This window comes from Cygnus olor, chromosome 22, assembly GCF_009769625.2.
Source record: "Cygnus olor isolate bCygOlo1 chromosome 22, bCygOlo1.pri.v2, whole genome shotgun sequence".
Classification (NCBI taxonomy): Eukaryota; Metazoa; Chordata; class Aves; order Anseriformes; family Anatidae; genus Cygnus; species Cygnus olor.
In genome coordinates this window covers 4115163-4135054 of record NC_049190.1, presented here as the reverse complement: position 1 = coordinate 4135054, position 19892 = coordinate 4115163, and the positions used below count along the sequence as shown (strand labels likewise).

Below are 19892 nucleotides of genomic sequence, written 5' to 3'. Positions count from 1 at the left end.
AGCTGACTAAGGAACATTTAAGGGAAGTATGGATTTTAATCTAGCTCCAAAGTTACTGCAAGAGCATCAGGGTTCTGAGCTGGGACACTCTGGAAGCTCAGCCTGAGCTCTTCTCCACAACAGGATATTTAGCACCACTTTTGAAAACCTCCTTAAAGATCATGCTTGAATCCACCCCTGATGAATAATAGTTATTCAGGTGTTTAATATTAGGACCCTCACTGCCAAGGGAAATAGCTAACTTTGCTGTGCCTCCACTTGCAGGTAAATGGGCACACAGTATGTTAATACCAGCTTCTCTTCATGTCAAGGGGGAAAGGGATGCAGGCTAGGAAGATGCAGCATAAGCAAGTCACGGGTACATTGCTAAAATATGGAACTCCTACTGACTTCTTAAACACCCCAAGGATGTAACTTTGGCACAAAGACTTTCAAAATCTGACCTCCTTTCAGATCTTCACACAGCTTCTTGGAAATCCAATCAGGAGGCAGAATTTCTAAAACTTGTCTATGTCTTGAGCCATTGCCTAATCTTTTTGCAAGCTCTCGCAAATTTTGATCCATTGTTTGAGAAACACTTAGTAGCTTACGCAAAGGAAAGCAAAGGAAAAACAAGCCCCACAGCCCTGGAATTATCAGTACAAGATACTGTGCACACTGGGGGGCTAATTAAGCTACAATCAAGATGTAGGGCATATTAAAACAAAACATCGTAAGACTAGCTGTTCCCCATTTCCTCCATTTTGATATGATCACTGTAAACTGCTACCTGCTTCTCTCCTCTCCTTTTCACGTCCTACTGCTTTCTATCCCCGTACTTTCCACACTCCTCTTTTGACCTTATCAGTGTGTCTCCTCCTCAGACTGTGCATGAGGCTGAGGACTGATTTTCCCTCCAGCTCAGTAGCTTAATATTTACTCTTAATTAAAACTCCCTGCATCCTAAACCTGATAGGTACTTCAACGTCATGACAAAGAACAAGCCCTTGGTTCAAGCAGAAGCAGGCTCATGACCTTAGACTTCATTCAGATGAAAGCTCAAGGCAATTCATACATAACCTTGTCTTGTTACAGTGACTAGTAACTGTGTATGTGCACACATTTCACCCAAGTCTCTGGCTGTCTACATCCCAACCCTGTCCACTCTTTGAATTAGTTTAAGTCAAGCAGCTACTGCAAGCACAATTATTTGGACACCAACTCAGCTCCACTGCTTATCTTCATACTCGTGTGGTTGGGGTGATTCAGCATCTGAGCAACCCACAGACTTAACTCACCATCTTTCTTATCTATTTTCCTGAGGTTAGAAAAGAACTGTCCTCCTCATTTCACAGATGGAACATGAAATGATTCACCCAAGCTCACACAGACAGCAGGCAGCTGAGCCCTGAGTCCAGGCAAAATCCAGCTCTCCTTCTAGCCTGCCTCTTTGCCCTTACATGGCTCTAAAAATACCTGCACAGCGTTTATTTACCCCAAGACAAAATAAAAGCTGTACAGGCTCCCTGTCAGCATAAACAATCAGGTATGATAGACATATGACAACTTACGTGACTTTGCAGAAGGCCAGCTTTTTCCTCAGAGAAGATACACGCAAGTGGCAGACCTGCTTCACCGCAGTGCTGCAGGACACCTTGTCAGGGCACGGGTTCTGGACCATGGCCGTACTTCGCACTGCACCAGCCAACAGCAGCGCTCACACCTCAAGGAACACAACTGCTAGGGAACACCGAGTGCATCTGCCAGCAGAACAAAACTGAGTCTTCTCTGAAAGAGCCTGAGGGTTGGAGCACAATCCTTGGAAGTCCATCACTGAGCAGTTAACTCCACTAGCAGTATTCCCTGGTACTGTCTTTTACAGGAAGAGCACACAGTTAAGATCTTGGCTATGCCTAGTCTAGATGTCAGCCATCCTCAGCTATGTATTCCTCTCCATATATTATTTTTTTTTTTTAAATCTCAGAGTCAACATAGCAACTCAGCATCCCCTTATTTGGGCTGGGGTAGCTTTCAGCACTTTTCCAGACGTACCGAAGTGGGTGCAGATCTTTGCTTGCTCTGCTCTGATCCTTCCAGTGCAGCACAGACTCCTGCCTGCGACACCAGGGGCAGCATGCCAAGAGAAGGTGCACCCTTTGGTATACACCACATGATTTCTTGCCGTCTCCTCTTCTGCTCAGCTTTTACCACAACTCACAGGACTGCTGAAACCCTTGTTATTTTTACTTACAGCTTCTGTACGGTAAGTCAATGAAACAAGCACAGGGAACTGCCTGTAGGTCTTTACCATTTCAACTGAGAGGAGAACTTGAAACCTGTGGTTGGAGGACCCATTGTTACTGGTCAAAATACTACCACATAAGGGCAGTGAGAAAGTACCTCCTCATTCGTTTGTAAAAGCCTGGCAGCTTCAAGATGCTTCAGAAATAACCTTCAACTTTGCTAGTAGGAACAGCAAGCACTCAAAGATTTCATTAGCCTACTTCACATCTTACAGGAAAATCAAAATGCATTTCACTACCAGAGACTTTCTTGTCAAGTTTCACAAACAAGAGTCACTGCTATCCAAAGAAGCTGTACCAGCAAAGCTTCATGCAATTACTTTGGCAAAGGAAAAAGAGATAAAGGCAATTTACTTGCCTTCATATAGGTCATTTTAGGATCAGTGTTTTCCATGAAACCAAACTGAATTGAAATTTAATCTGGGCAGCGAGAATGTTGCAGGTCCCCTGATAACAGAGAGGTCAGCATGCTCTTTACCACCCTGGCTCTGCATAAATAGGTCTGAGCTCCGACAGCGCTCCAGCTGAAGCATCTCTTCCAGACACTAAGATGCTCTTGGCACCAGTCTAAAGGCTCTCTTTTAAGTCTACATGTGAAACCTGCAGCACTTCCAAATTATTCCCATCTTCCTATATCCAGGAAACCTTCATCAGAGTATTAACGAAGCCTAACCTTGTTTAACCTACGGAGTCCAAAATCAAATATAACAGCATGCATTACACAGAGAAAGCCCTGGTATAATCTAAGTGTCCATCTGCTTTGCTGTCAGATTCTTTATTTACTGGTTGCAAACATCACTCCCCACTGGTCAATTACGCCAGGCTCCACAGCACCAGAGAGACTGATAATTGGAGCGAAACATATGGAAGAAAAGGTTAGCTGCAACTACCAAGTGCTAATTCAGAGCCAAACTCTGTTGGGATATTAATTAGCTCTTCAGGGTCAGGATGTTCTCTCAAGTGAGTCAATTCCTCAGATGCCTCCTCAGCTGCTATTCAGTTCTTACTCAATCCATTGGCCTCTGACATCACAGTGGGGAATCTGAGTTCGGTAAGAGTTTACCCTCCTAGAGTCAGTCAGAAAAACCTTCGACCTCAGAGACAGCTTGTGAGGAATAACTGTGTAACAGAGCTGAAACAAAGCTCTTCTCTGACTATGCCACAATAAGAGCACACAGAGCAGAAGCCACATTCAGATGCTTCTCATAATCCACTATGCAGCAGCTGTGATCCACAGTCACAACATTAAGGAAAATGCGACAACTCCCCTGTGCAATGCAGCAACAAAATAACATGAATTTCAGAAACTGAATATGAGACCAAACACTGGGCCCAAAGGTGTTATTAGGGAAAAAGGCCTGCAGGAGCTGGCCCTGGACAGAAAGGTGATTGCAGTTCAGGGCTCATAATTCATGCACAGCAGAAGAAAAAGTGGTTTCGGGCTCACAAGATGAACTGCAAGATAGAGCAAAACTCTTAATAATCATATAGCCCTCAGCAAAGCAACAATAAATCACACACAAAAATAAGCATTCGTTTTTCAACAGCTTTTGTGCCAACACTGCAGTTTAAAGTAGTCATTAATCAACCCTAAGTACAAGAAACTTAAGTTTCTTCTCAAACTTCACAGCAGTTTTTACCAAGCTGCTAGAAATGAGCTGTAAACACCTGGGGACTGTCCCCCCACATCACATGTAAAATACAGCAACCAGTCTCAATATTGTACTTGGTAGGGACAAGAACTACATACAAAATTTCACTTGTACACTCAAGGATCAGAGCTGCTAATGATCAATACACAGGGGATTTGATGAAGCTTTCTACATCAGCTAAAGTTTCAGGGAATGAATCTGAGAATGAGCCTGAGAATAAAATTCAGGCTACATCATGGGCTGGATGAGTTTGTCCTGAGTTCTACTTTTATGTACATGGAAAAATATGTCTTTTTTAGACATTGATAAGACCGATTAAGTCATGCTTTTTTAGACATGTGACATTTCTGGTAAAATAACTGAGAAACGGAGGGAAAATGAGGTCTCAGTCAGCCCGGCCCATCTAATTTTACTGAGTGGTTCCAGGAATTTCCCCCAGTTGAGCATGAACAGACTTACCTGTCGTCACGCATGTGAGGGCTCAGGAATCGAGACGAGTCATCATCGTGGCTGCTTTGCTGGCTGCTCTGCTGACTGCTGCAATAGAAAAAAAGAAGCAATTAAGACAGATTTTGATAAGTCCCTATCAAACATTTTGATTTTAAAGCCAGAACAAGAAAAAACACAAGCTTCATTCTTCATATATTTAGAGATGCAAAGAAAAATATAAGGAAGCAAGCTCATATCTGACATACAACAGGAGTGACTGGTTAGAAGCCTCTTACTCCCACTCAGTCATGCTTTTCTAAGAACTTTCAGATACAGAAGTAACCTTGCACATTGTCTACAAAGTGTTTCATCACACCACCCCGCAATGGTTTCATACAGCTTAACGTTCAACTACCAAACCACTATCTGTTCATATACCCCCGCTTCCGGACAGCAGGACAAAAGAGCAGTTAAAGAGAACTCTTTTTAAGGATGAAGCAGCCAGAAGTGGTCACCACCAAATTTCTAGTGGAGAGTTGCATGCTGAGCCCACAAGATGTCACTCTTCGCCTTTAAATAGGTAATTTGGGGGTGTTTTTCTTTTTTCTTTTTTTTTTTTTTTTTAATTTTTTTAAATCCATTCTATGATGTTGGCTTTATTCCCTCCTAGCAGCCTCTGCCTGCTCCATCAGCGTTCCTGCTTCTCACTTCTATAGCTTCATGTTTCTTCGCAAGAGCTTTCCTTCTGAGCCCTCGACAGGTCTGATTCTGCCTTCAGATACCAGACTGCAGCACAACGCAGATGTTCCTGGGGCTTCCTTAATCTGCACAGCCTGGGTACCCTGGCTATGGAGCCATGGCAACACAGCTTCAGCACAAACTGTCCAGCCCCACCTGGGATGCTGGATGCATTTGCCTGAACACACACCATGCTAAAACACTCTGCGTTCACTGCTAGAAGAACCCAAGCAGCTCAAATGAAACCAGTTCAGGTATACAGATGCATGCTGCGATCACAGCTTCTACTGCAGTGTAGGCAAATCTATGTAATACATTGCACATCACATACAGACTGTCCAAAGGCACAGAAGCAGTTTCAAAAAGGCCCAAATTGCATCTTTTCTTCTTAGAAAGCATTAATCCTCAAGAAGACCTACTTTTGGGTGAAACAGCACTAAACCACCATAGTGAGATTTTTCTGTCAAGTCTACTTGTTCTTTTCTGTCTCTCTTCAGATTAATTCATCCCAAAAACCCCATTTCTTTTTCTTCTTTAAATGTACTCTGTGCTTGCATGAAGAAATTGTTACAGCTCCTCTTACCTACATCTACTCAGGTATTTCAACTCAACTACAGTACAAAAAGGATACCTGAAATGATAATTTTATTTAAGTCAATGTCTTTGTTAAGTCCTATGTAAAAAAGCACTACTTTTGCCACCACAGAAATTAACAGAGAAAAGTGTGAAGAGGTTTAGAAGTTTATCTATAATTGCCTTGGTACTTCCAAGGCATGAAGAAACCACTAGGCAGACAGAACAGGAACTAGAACCAGAAACTACGTCAGTGGCAGACGAGAGCTACGTCCTCAGGTATTAAACATCATTGCTTCAGCAAATCTGTATAAGAATACAGTGGCTTGTTAGAGCCTTTTTTTTTTTTTTTTTTAAAAGGGATCCAACCACCCAACCCCCTCCAGCCCCATCTTTTTCTTCACAGAGCAAAAGCATCCTTCTGATTAGTTTGTGGTCTTGAGAGACTATTCATGAGGTGAGTGGGAAAGGCCTGTCTCTTCTCCTTGAAGATCCAGGGACTATTCCTATAACTACTTGTCAATTCATAAATAAAAAACCTCTCACAAAACTTCGCCACTTCGGTTTTGATTAAGCAGATAAAAGAAACTTACCAAAAGAGTCCCAATGTAACACAGCCCAACTACAGCTCCTGGAGTGCTGGGAATCCCACTTGCAACTTTACTCTTAGACAGTTATACAAGACGTACCTTAGACCTTTTCATGCTCACCCAACCGTCATTAAATGCCTTGTTCAGACAGCCCTTCAAACCAAGGGTTAAAATTTAATGGAATACAGATGTCACAACACACTGCAGTACAACACCTTGCCCCCTTCCCTTATCACTCGTGAATGCTCAAGACTAGAAATTAAAGAAACTCACACCAGAAGGAGATCTGTTCTTCCCCCTCCTACTTCACTGCAGCAGTGTTTTGCATGGAAGCTTTCCACAAGTTTGTGAGCTTTTCACACAGAGAAAAATCATTTCAATGTTTTTGATTACTAGACAGTGCAGCTGTTAAACCCCCTAAAAAGTACAAAGCACTTGAAATGCAGAGCTATTGTTTCATTACACTTTTCGGTCCATTGCAAGTTAACCTGCTTTTAAGATGATAGTGTTCCTCTGAGGTGGTGGAACAGCAAATTGCTGCTCTTACATTGGCTATAATTATAAGGAGATAAGAGAGGTGTGATTTGTATTGAGAAGTAATACGGGGGAAAGCTTTACATACAAACATTGAGATTTTATATTTACAGAGAAGGCTAAAAGCTGGTTAAAAGTCTTAGTAAATCAGTAAAAGAAAGTGCAGAAGAAAACAGTCCATTCCTAAGGATGCTTGTTCCATTGCCTCTTTTCTAGCAACTGTAATATAAGCATTAAATAGTTTTCATCAGCTTTGTGACCTATGTACATGCACTTAGATGAATGCTCATGAGATAGTCACACACAAAAATCACCTCTTCCAAATCCTGCCAAAAGTGAACTTGAGTAGACTGCTGATACTAGAGATCAAAGTGCAAAACTTACTTTATAAAACACTCATCACAATTCATCTCCCTGACCTTATGCCACTCAAAGTTAAATATTTAAACATTTCTCAGACCTGGTCTCAGCAAGTTTTAAATTACATTTTGTACTATTATCTTCTTGCTTTTTTTTGGGGGGGGGGGGGGGGGGGGGGGGCATTTTACTCAGATTTCAGTCTCTAAATGGTAAGGCAGAGCCAATCTCTCATTTTATGCACGAATAGGCTTTTAAAGCTAAGCAGCTCTTCTACTAAGGTGTCCATCCAGATTTCAAAGTTCAGACACTCGTGTCAATGTTTGCACAGCAGGAGTTTTCTGGGAATCCTGTACCTTCCAGATATGTCTGGAAGCGTTATTAAAAGTCATGATCACAAGCAAGAGTACGTGACATTGTTTTTTCCCCATGTGGTCTCCAAATGCTTTCCACTTAGCAGTCCTAACAAATTTGCCGGCCCAGGCCTAGCTTTGATAGATCTGCATCTTCAGCAATTCCACCTTTGAAGGCATCAATACAGCATGATCCATTCCACCAAAGCAAGGCAGAAACACACACAGATTGCTTTCACCACACTTAAACAATGTTCTCATAGCACTCACACATTATTGGATGGGTGGAAAAAAGCATCTAGTCTGGCACTTAGAATAGATGCCATTACTTGTCCTTAAATCAGAAGAAGTGCAATTTCTCAAAAAGAATTCGACTACAAATACATAAATTCAGAAGCAGTGAGAAATAGGTCTCAGCTTGTGTTTCCTAGCTTGAAACGTGTGGATAGCTGTATCTGATAAACGACCCCACTAAAAACTAGTGCTCCCTCTCCAACTCAGCCTCTCGTTTCTGACGATGCTTTGAAAAGGTGATAGAAAACATCTCACTGTACTTGCGTATCTGCAGCTGAGAGTCTGGCAGGCTTTTATTCAAAGGAAATTCTTTCAACAGTGATGGATGATCGGGGTGAGCAAGGGAATAGGGAAGAAACGGCTGTCATGAAAGATGGAATCAATTCACGAGCTTGGAGAATCAGTTATTCACAGGAGTCTGTGGTCTTCAGAAGGTTATTGTTAGTCACAGCTATTCAGCAAATAATTTCACATAGAACTTTTCAAGTCTGAACACAGATGAATATTTCCTATTCATTTTTCTTAATTAAACCCTGTATTCATAGGCTTTGGCTTCAGTGCTAAGCTTTTCACAGAAGTAGGATAGGTAATTGACAGGTATACAACCTCTCTACAAGTGCTTTCTGCAACTGTGGCAACTGTTCCTGGAACACAAAGCTAATATCTGATATATCATGATATTCATATTTTCAATTTTTCTGTGAAACTAAAAGATATGCAGGTTATAAGCAATAAAAGTGAACTTGCATCAAGGATTCTGTTAAAATTTGCAAAGCTGTTTAGTTATCCAAACAACAGGGTGTTTATTTTCCTCCATCCTTCCAGCTGCAAGCACCAAGACGTGAACCTACCTGCGTTAAAGCACACACCTCACAAAGTTCAGCATGTGTGACAAACTGCCACCAGAAAAAGCATAGCAGTAGTAATATGTTGTGCTATGGTTACTTCCAAGCTGACAAAAAAAAAAATTAAGTTGATCATTCCTTTTAAATACGGCTCTTGTATTTATTCTAAGCCAAAACTCTTAATTCAGCTGAAAAAAAAAAAAAAAAGACAAAAATGGAGTATTTTAAACACTAAATTTCACAATGCAAAAAACAGTCATCATTTGAAAACTCTGGTAAATGTTTTTTCCCCATCTTCCCATGGCAACATAAACGTAGGATACTACTACCAGATAATCCTAAACTACAAGCCTCAGGTGTGCCAGAAGAAAAGTGTTTCCTCCAACTTTCCCCCCACAGGGCTGGAGAAGCTCAAAGACAGAACAATTTTACCTTCCACTTCACCCTCCTGCTCTGCACATCCTTCCCAGCACATAGCCCCCTCCTATTTCTCATGAGGCAGCAGAAAGACCTCCCTCCCAGTCCCAGCTGCCCAGCAGCACCTTAGTGCCCTCAGCACATTAAATCCCTGCCATCAGCAGCCCCGGGTTTCTATGGCTGCAGCAGCAACGGGGCCGTTACAAGCACCAGGGAACTGTGAGGTGGAGGGGACAGAGAAGGGAACAAGGGTGATGAAGAGGAAATTGCCAAGCTAGGAAATCACCACCTGTTATTCCAACAGATAAACAGCCTCGCTCATCAAGAAGGGCTGTCCTTCGATAGCCTTAAAGCTTTCAGCCTGTGAATTAAAGTCAGAGCACCTCCACCGACAGAGCTTTCCCATAGGTGCTGCTAGCTCCCGCTTTCTGCATACGAGTGCCAAGCTGTCAGGGGTAACATATGCTTGTCACTGAAGGTAGCAAGCTAACACCGGCCTTTATTAAAGATGAGACTCGTGTTCAGTGAACTGTAATCATTGCACTGATACCAAGCCCCGTGGGAGGCAGGTGGCAGATGGCACCACAACACCTTTAAGGATCCCAGCACCCATTTGGTTTGTGCAACCTGGCTCCACTTAAGGACTTAGGAGTTTCTTCATATACATATATATATATATATATATATATATGAACATACATATATACATACATACATAGGTGGCAAACACCTTGATTATATGAACTGAAGTTGAAATGGAGATGCAGAGGTGAGAGGAAAATTTATAGCCAAGCTCATGAATGAATGGCAGAGCTGTAGGGTGAAGTTTTAAGGGCTTTTAAAAAAGCTAAACAGAGCCTGCACAAGCTGGAGCCTGTGTACTATTACCAGCATGTCCAAAAACCAAAGGGGCGCTTCCTCCTTGAGACCTTTGTGTTCTGTTAACTCAGTTTCATAAAGCAGGGGGAGCAATGTTTACAGGCTAAACCCATTAATAGTGAGCAAGAGAATAAGCGAGCTGCCTCAGCCAAATCCCTACCAAACAGTTGCATCTATCACACAGACCAACACAATTAGTACTAATTGGCACTCTTTGAAGTCACACTCAGTTGGAGTCAGACTGAACCTGGAGCAGGGCTCCCTTCCCTCCGTCCTGGCAGTCCAGCGGAGAACTGGGGTAGTGAACACAAAGGACAGGTAAATGCTGGCAAGCACAGGGCTGTGTATGACATGAAGTTCAGATGGTCCCAGAAATATTTGCTGACTAGGTAGGATCAACAGCATTTAAGTTCCTGGCTGTTTGCAAATGAGTCAGTTTTGATGCTCTTGTGTGAATGGTCGCCCTAAACCACACAAATACTGAAAGATAAATATTTAAAAAATACAAGCAGCTGCACAAAGGCAGCAAAATGCAGCCAACAAAATAGTGCTGGTAAGATTCACAGGCACTTGGCACACATTATCAAATAAAACCATATCCTCTGCAAACAGTACCTCAGTACTCTACATAAGAGACGCATGCTGCAGTTCCAAAAAATCAGTTCACTGGAAGCACAAATGAGGCCTTATTTGAACTTGCAGCTTCATAAAGGAGAAAGATTACATTAATAACCAAGCCCCTGCTAAGCCATCATTCATGTACTGTCACATTTCAGATTCAAAAAGATACCACATCAGTGGAGGTTTGTGCTTATGGATTTTCCAAAGCTACCGACAGTGGAGAAGGTGGGTTGTTTATTATACAGGCCTACGCAGAAAACTTTTCCTGGTTTTGCTTTGAAGATGCAAGGGAGCATGGATACCAGCTAAATGCCATCTATGTATTCAAGTCTCAAATTCAATCCTCAGGATGTTTGCACATTATTCACATTGCTTCTGTTTTCTCCAGAAATCAAGTTTTTTTTTGTGTGTTTTTTTTTTTTTTTTAAATGTAGTGTAAGCAATAACCACGGAAAGATTTATTCCAAAAATTTAGACGCAGTATTGTGAGAAGTAGTTTCTGCCAGCAGGACTCTACACTGCAGAACACCATGTCTGACCTGCATCCTCCCAAAAACCTCAATTAACCAACTCCACCTACAAGCCGACCGTGAAACATGCAACCCATTGACCTCTTCTACTGCAGACATCCTGTGGAACTGCCAGTTCCTCACACCGGTGTGAATTCAACATGAATTTTGACAGAAGTGATAAAGCCAACACAGGCTGGCAGCTCCGAGCAGCACGCACAGCGCTCCCTGCCGCAGCCTGGTGTTTCAGACAGGAGCCCCACTTCCTCTTGGGCCTAAAACTGAAACATGGAAGTTTCTAAAAACCAGACAACCTGAGAAAAAACCATTGGCAGAAGTACTCATTTTTGCAAGTTCTCAGCAATTACATGGCATGGAACGAACAAAACCTCAGGCCACCAAGCCACCCTGGTCTTCCTCTCAGCCACAAGCAGCGTGGGGCTCGAACAGTTTCCCATCCTCAAGTCCTTCTTCCGAGTCAGTAAATGCTGTCACCGATGCCACCTCCAGCCAGCAGCCTTCCCAAAGGTGAGAACACAAGCACTATTTGCATTTCCACAGCCCTTCCATGATGTGAGAAGCTCTACAGCCATTACTCTTGTAGCTTTTGATATTTATCTTTCACCTTTAGCAGTTATTTAGGGGAGGGGGAAGAAACAGCACTATCTCAGGCATTCATGAGAGGTTTTTCCTCTAGAAAGCTCCACAGTATTTTACCTGGGTGTGGAAGGAAAAAGATTAACATTCTTTTCCAGACCAGACTAAATTGTAATTTTGGTAAGCAAAGCAAAAGCATTATGAACTACTTGAAATTCAAGACTGTTTTTTATTAAAAATCAGAATATTTGAGATATCTTTATAATATTTTTTGCATGAGTTCCAACAAATCAGCAGTTCCCTCTCACCTGATGTGTCTCACTAAGCTGACCAAGAGACTTTGCATAGGAATGTTCTTCCTTAAGGAAAAGGGATGGAAATTTTACCTCTTTCTGCTGGAGAATGTGAACGGTAACAGCCACACAAAGCACGTTGCTGAACAGTATGAAAAAAACACCCAGCATGGCATCTGGTTCCTACTATCAGATAAACTGTGAAAATTTCTCCTGTAAAACCTCTATGGTTTTGTGTCTGGCAATTCAAGAGACCTCTGTCTCCTCATCACATACCCTTTCGTCAGATCAGATGAAATGCTTTTAATAACGTACTTCTTTTTTAACAGCTTGAGTTAAAGATGCTAGAGTCATTTTAGGACTTGGGCAAGTCCTTTCCCTTTAGCTGAACCTGTCATTTAGGACTTAACTCCTGCAGAAGACCAAACCAAATACATCCATCTTCAGAAGCGTCAAGAGCTGCAGAACAATCAACTCCATACTGATCCAACAAAATCCACAATATTTTTAATGTTATTCAGAGCACCAACATTTTATATTTAATAAGCTATTCTGGATATTGTAACTGACAAGAGTTTGGCTTTTTGGACAAGTGCTAACAGGAGAAAAAAATTATCTTGGGGAGCTCTGGGAAGGGACTACAGACATCAAGGCACAACTTCTAGGACATGTCAAGAGAGAAAATCCAGCAAGGAGTAATGACAGGCAAAGTGTAATTTTGAAACCTCTTCCATCTTCTGATTTCTGGCTTATTTTTTCCCCACAGGAGTGGGGCACATTCAGATTACCACCAGCACAACCTGTGCCCAGCATGAATAACTCATGGCAAACTGTTCAAGAGCAAGCGATTTACTGCACCTCAACTATTACACATGTGCTGGTGGGGAGCACTCACACAAGAGTTGAAGTCAGGCCACAGCAGTGCGGGGGCACCTATTTACTCTCAGCTTCTGCCAGGGAAAAGACAGACAGGATTTCATTTCAATACCAGCTTTAAGGCAAAAAGGAGAACAGTGCTTCGAGCCCAAGTCATCTACTCTCTCAACAGTTCTTGCATTACACACATTAAGAATCATGTGTAGTTCTGGACATTACTAGAAAGGGTGGCTTTAAGTAAATAAATCAGTTAAAGCAGATAGACACATCCCCCACATCAATAATGCACGTTCATAATAATGCATGCATAGCAAAAAGCTACCAGATGCAGTTTGTGAGGACAGCCTTGCACTGCCTCAATCAAGTTCTGTGCCCTTGTGTGCAGGATTCATACTTTACAAAGCCATATGCAGGTAAGTAACTTCTATTATTAACTGGGTAGTAAACAATGGACAAAGAGCATAGCTATGAAGCTGTCTATATCCCTTCTGAAATAATTCAAGTTACTGAATGACCACGCGAGTCCCCCAGAGCAAATGGAGTCTGGATCATCATGCTTTTGTACAAGCACAAGTTACAGGAAAAACCATCTATCAGAGAAATGGCTTCTTCCTCCTGCCTCATCTTGAAGAGAGCTCAGTGTTGTAGGCAAGCTAGGCTCTTACATGCCCCCTCTCCTGTTTAATGAAAAGAAATACTCCTTTGCTCTCACTACCAACCACCTAACAGCTTGCAGAGAACCAGTAGGCAAACAACCATTAAAATTATCCAGGTTATTAAAAACTAACCAGTGTTATAAAACATTTTATAAGCTAGAGTTTCCAGATAAAAAAAAAACAGTCAGCTTTCATCAGACCTGGAGCATTACAGACAGCCTCTAAGTCCTAAAAACATTTGTTTATTCACTTGGATGCTTACTGTATGCTAATGGTCACAAAGCTATTGCTCTTGCTCAGGGGCGTGAGCAGCACATGCATCACTGGAATGAATCAGCTGGTGCACAGCTTGCTCTCAGCTACCAGCTCTCCTGGGAAAACCCTGCCAAACAGGCAGATAAACTGGCCCCATGACAGGGTTAAGGTTATTAGACTCAAAAAAAAAAAAAAAAAAAGTGCTTCACAACAATTCAATTAGGAAGAGGGAGCAGTCAGAAGCAAACAGCATTCATTTTTTCCAATGGGAAAAACATGCTGATGGCTGCACACTTTACCAGGTGAAACTCGGGAACACAAGCTTGGGAAGTTAGGTACTTAGCAGCGTGTCTCTGCTACCAGAAGATGCACAGCACACTGACCACACTGGGAATCACGGTTAGGGCACTTGCAATTAACCAGCTAGACAGCTCAAACATCGTTACCGTGCAGGGCTTGGTGGAGGAACCACTAGACAAAATGCTTCAGCCTCCGCTGCACAGGAGCCATACAGGTCTGTTTCCCTTAAATGAATAGCACAGTAAGTGACAAGTGTCATCTATTAAGAACAGCATCACAATAAAACAGCAGCAAGAAAGAGCTGGTGCTCTAGATGACCAAGTCCTCAGGAGGGGAAATTAGATGGGCAGCATCAATCTGCTTCCCAGAAAGCCAGCCCCTGCCCTGCAATTTTAGAGCAGTGTTTCACATACAACAAACAGCCTTAGGGTGTGGTACGCTTTACCTCGCAGCACTAGCTGCTACATCTCTTTCAAATTAATGACACAAAATCCCTTTAGGGTTCATCGCTCTTCCCGTGACAAGCTCTCCACAGAGACTGCGCGTTCTGTGTCATTTCTATGCCTGCTGAGCTTTTGGAAGCCCAGTGATGATCTCTGCCTCTGAGCCCAGACACTCAGCACACACTGACAGGCAATCTATGTTTTTTCTCCTCTGGACTGGGAAGGGAAAAATTCCATTTGAAAACATCATATGTTTTCCGTTGCAAAGGGGACAATTTGGAGCCTGCTACTTATGAAGAAAGGAGGTGCCATGCTGGCTTTGGTATGTTAATGCCACCTAATCCATCAACTGCTTCAGCTTTTTTCCAGTCACCACTTCAAAAACATAACCAAGGTTAAGGCAGAAACATCTTTAGAAAGATTAATAAGGAGACAGCTGTCAGCACAGCCATGGAAATATCATGTGTACATAAAGATACAAAGTGGTGGTGGCATAGGTTTGGTTTTGCTTGTTTGTTGTTGTTTTTTACACATTTACAAAGAAATCTGTCTTGCCCTCTCACACTTTCACTCACGATAAACCCAAATGAAAATTCTTCAGCTGTAAAAGCTGCTCTGTTGAAATTCAGAACTTAATTGTGATTCTGGCACTTCAGCATATGCCCTATGCATTATCCTTCACATGTTTCCAATGCTATTGCCTGAATCACGACATCACCACAGTTAAGCGAAAGCCAGTCATATTCCTCAACCAAGAAATGTTTTTCAGTACTAACTTTGAGAAAGGGCTCTAAGTCCTTGGTGGCATGCATTTATTGCTGAAGCTTCCCCAAAACTTAATAAAATGACGGATTGACCTTGCAAGAGGGAACTCATGTGACAAGTTACCACATACTCAAAGGGCATAACAGAAGAAAGCTCTGTCCTGTAAATACTAGGGTAACAGAGTCAGTGAGACAACCCTGTAAGCTGGGAGCAGAAGCCATAAGAAACTTCACGTCTGTTTTTTTTTTTTTTTTTTTTTTTTTTTTTTTTACCACAAGCGTGATACATACATTCAGGAATAAACCCACACAAAGGTGCAACAAAAGAAAAATTAGTCAGCACTAAGCTAGTGTAAAGACTTATAATGCACTAATTTCTCATGGAAAAATGTGTCTTGTAGTTTTTAGGCCCTTCACGAGACGTATATTGTTCCACTCTGACACTAAAAGTGGAGTAAACTACGTTATGATGTAGACACCAATTGCACCTGGACAGTGTTAGATAACACACACCTTTTTCTTCAAATGGTGACACAGTAACTCACTGGGCATTAATTTTGCTGTGTTGACAGGCTCTTGGAGGTCTTAGAATTATTCGTCCTCTGCTTTTGAGCCAAAAGACAGAGTGACTTTCAAGTCTGGAAAGCAGCCAAGAATTGAACCCAGACATCCTGATACGCAGACCCACATAACAACCACAAGGCTGCCATGTCTCCATCTCCTCCTCATTGCCCTAACGTCAGCAAGTGAGTGTAGGACTTCAGAGAAAGGCTCGGGGGATAAATATCAACACCGCAAAAATAAACACTGACCAAGGCTTGGCATCTTCACTCCCTGTCCTGGTAATCCCCCCAGAGATGTCACCACACTCTCTCCCAAGGGTCTCTGCAGGACACCTCAATGTTAGCCTTGCCACCCATTCTTTAAGGACAGTCTCCCTCACTCACACCCAAGTCCTTTCCACTGGATCTGCACTGCCTTTAAAAGGGATGTGGAGGACCACTAAAACAAGGCCAGATCCTAGCGCTGCTGTTCTTATCATGCCCACTGTCTGGGCACAAGGATTAGGCCATTTGGTCTGGCATCACTAAGTCCAACAACTACATTACCCATTCCAGCCACTAGGTGAGGACAAAGCTCCTGGGAGAATCCCACCAAAACCTGTGGGGGAACAACAGGCCCTAACCGCTGGGGACAGGCTCTTTTGGGAGCAGGGAAGGGAGAGTGGCCAAAAACATACCTGCTCTCACTGTACTCCTTCTTCTCTCTCACACGCAGCCACCTCCGGAGGAGGAAGCGCTTGCGCCGCGGGGAGGCACTGGGTGTGGAGCAGTTGGACCAGGGGGTGTCCTCGTCACTGGACGGGGTGATCTCAATGGAGGGGAGCTGCAGGTATTCCTTGCTGGAGGAAGGAGAATCCTGATACCTGCTGGCCTCCAGGCTCTGCTCCTGCACATTCTTCATCCGCCTCATCTTGAAGCGCTTCCTGCGCAGGGTGGGGGTGGACGAACTGGACCAGGCACGGCTGCCCTCCACCACCTGCTGCTCTGGGACTTGCAGTGCAGGGAGCTGCAGGGTTTCTGTCATGTTGGCGGCTGGCATCAGATGCCCTTTCTCCTCCTGCTCCCACCCCCAGGCACGCTAGCTCTGATCTCTGTGTAAACCACACCGCAAAAACCAGAGCTCGCTCTTCCCCTCCCTCACGCAGTCCAGCTCTTGCCCTCCCTCTCACGCAGGAAGCCTCCTGGTGCTCAGGTGCTTTCATTTAACAGGCAGGGGTGCTCAGGACAGACATGCCACAAGGGAAGCCAGTTTCAATTTTCTTTTGTCCTTCCCCTCTCTGCAAAACAAGGTCCCTCCCCTGCCCCGTCTCTCAAAGCAGTAGGTTTAGCACCAAGACAAGGGTTGCTTGCAACAGCTTGGCTCACTTTCAGGTTTGTTTGTTTTATTTTGTTTCCTTTGCTTTCTGTCCTCTTTGCCTAATGTTGGTTCAGAAAAAAACCTCCTGGGCTGGGAAACTCAGCTGTTGTCTTCTCAAGAGACGAAGCAAGTATGGAGCGGCGTGGAGCTGTGAGGAGGTCAGAGAGAGACAAAGGAGGAGGGAAGAAATGATACTGATAAAATCAGGAAAGAGGAGGAGCAGCAGCATGTTCTTTTTCTGTAGCGGATAAGACATGTGCAGGCAGCTGCTCCAAGTGTAACTGCACTCTTAATCCCAAGGGACAGGGTTTATATTACTGAATATGCCGCTGTCGCAAATCAACCGAATGACAAGGGTAAGAAGGGAAAATAACTTCTGTAGCAGCCAATTGGACAGGCTTTTCCCTCATCCCACCTTCCTGCTTGGACAGCCCCCCTGCGTGGGGAGGGAACAAGCGAACTTGGACTTCCAGCCTTCTTGCAAGGCTAGGGATTTTTTGTCCCACTGTTTGCTCACAGAACGGGCAGAGAAGGAGAGGGCTTGAGGAAAAGCTCCCAAGGCAGTGGCAGCGGATGGCACCAGAGCTGGGAGCCAGCTGGTGCTGGAGCTCAGGCTCACGGGAGCGAAAACTGACAAAAGGGAGTTCTTGGAGGGCAGCGCTGCTTCCAAAATGACAGAGGGGGTGATGAATGGCCTCAGGTCCAGGAACCAACAAAGACACCACAAAGACAGTTAAACGTGCAGGACAGATTTTAGACTGGGATGAATACACATGCTACATGGAAGATTCCCAGGCACTGCACATGCTAAGGAGGCTCTACCGAGGGTCATGCACTGGGAGGAACAGCAGTTTCCAACCAGCCTTGCAAAATTCTGGTGACGAAACCAAAACAGAATGGATGTGAGTGTGAGCGTGATTCTCCATCAAGATCCTCTATGTTTTTCAGCAGCTCCTGGATGAAACTGCATTAAGGTATATTTTCAGGTAGAAGTGACACAAATTCTTTAAGAGAGTGCCTAGAATCCAGCTGTGTGAATTTAAGTGTGCTGTCAGATAAAAACATCTAATTCGATCTGGCAATGCTTTGGTTTTCATTGTTCAACAGCCTGAACCTTTAAAAATACTAGTTTCAGGTTAGAAAATATTTGTTGACCCAAACCAAAATATTTTGTTTTGCATGTGTTCCCTCAAAGTTTTGTTTGAAACCTCACAAGAACTTTGAGCATCAGAAACTGTGGAATCTAGGACCTATATAACTGAACATATCAAAAAAAAGGAAGACTTATGGCAAGAACAAGGGGGAAGTGGTTCAATTTTATTTTATTTTTTAATCCCCAAATGCTAGATCTTATTTTACTATTGCCATTTTGCTCTGCTTTTCCTGTAAGTTAACAGCTTGAGCAAAACTTCAATTTCTGGAGCGCCTGTCATCTTGGTATCTATACACCTGGCACACACAATCGGAACACCTTCCGCAAATACCCACTTAAATAAAAAAAAGTCAAATAAAACAGTTAATTCTGAAAGAAACATCTACAGAATAGACAAAGCCATGGTTTATTTTTTGGAGACCTGCACAGGGAGAGTTGCATCCCCCTTTCCTCTCACAAGCTGATTCCATGTTACAGGAGAGGAAGATGATGTGAAACCTGGACCTGAGTCCTTGAGCCACCTGGTGCCACCTCACATGCTGAAGCCACCTGTACCCTCACTGCCCCCATCAACCCACAGCCCCTGTCAACACACAGAACTCACTTTCAGCTTCCTCCTCCTCAGGCAACCAGGATTGAAAACCACACAATATCATTCCTAAATCTTAACCAAGACTATGTGTAACTGTGGGAAGGGACTTTTCTGCTTCTGCTTCGCTTTCGCAGAAGGAAAAGGTGGTAGGAACAGAAGTTCTTTCCCTTAAATCTCCTCCCCGTCCACAAAAGGATCTCCCACCCTTGTTAACGTATTGCAACCACCAGAGCAGTAGCCCTTCGGAGGCTATCAAAGAAGTTTTGTTCCATATATTGTGTTTGATTTCCTGTGAAATATTTTATCCACTGTGCAAGATTTTGCTGCTTCATTGCACTTATTTCAGCAATTAGCAGGGGCAAAAAGCTGGCATTTTTGCCTGTTTCAGTAAGAAATCACACAGAGTATGCTGCAGACCCTCAATCCCCACCAACTTAATTATTGAACAAGACTTGCACTATACTGCTCTGGGCAACAGCAGCATTTGGAGCTTTCTTTGGCAAGGCAGAACCAGCCCTTTCACCTTTCACCAGTCAGCTTTTTGTTGCCATGGCTGTGCCAGGACAATTTCTTCATCCTCAGCCTTGCTGAACACGACTGGAATTCTCATGAGCAAGACAGGGGCTTCCTTCCCCACACCATTTGCACAGATTCAAATGATTCTCTTGGGCTGTGCCACGGGAATCTGCTGGGTTAGGACTGGGTACCCGCACACAGGGACTAGCCCTTTAATTCCAAGTACCTCACTGATTACTAAGCAACACTTATTTGTGCTCAAACATTCTCAGGACATTTTTATTTTGGAGAGAGGATGCTGACCACCTGTCTTGTCCTCTGAGAAAAAAAAAGCCAGAAGCTGTGTAATAGGAGAGACCACTCAAACACCTGACCCACAGAGTGAAAAATACCACCCATGATCAAGGACTATTTCTGTGCGAACCACAATGACAGCACGAGGCGGCTGCTTCCA

The 19892-nt window shown here is 43.4% G+C and overlaps 1 protein-coding gene across 10 annotated transcripts in view; it reads right to left on the bottom strand.

The window, feature by feature from the left end:
- The window catches only part of GRAMD1B (GRAM domain containing 1B), a 129743-nt gene that overhangs the window by 76847 nt on the left and 33004 nt on the right, over positions 1–19892 (bottom strand). For 2 of the 10 annotated variants that reach the window (XM_040534027.1, XM_040534029.1), the window contains exons 1-2: positions 16498–16910; positions 4394–4471 (exon numbers count right to left, since the gene is read on the bottom strand). In XM_040534027.1, coding sequence (XP_040389961.1) covers positions 4394–4471; positions 16498–16859 — 440 coding nt within the window. In that variant the 5' untranslated portion in view covers positions 16860–16910. Of the gene's footprint in view, positions 1–1512; positions 2316–4393; positions 4472–16497; positions 17364–19892 lie in introns of those variants that run through there. The other 8 variants (XM_040534042.1, XM_040534043.1, XM_040534031.1 and 5 more) reach the window with 8 other exon arrangements.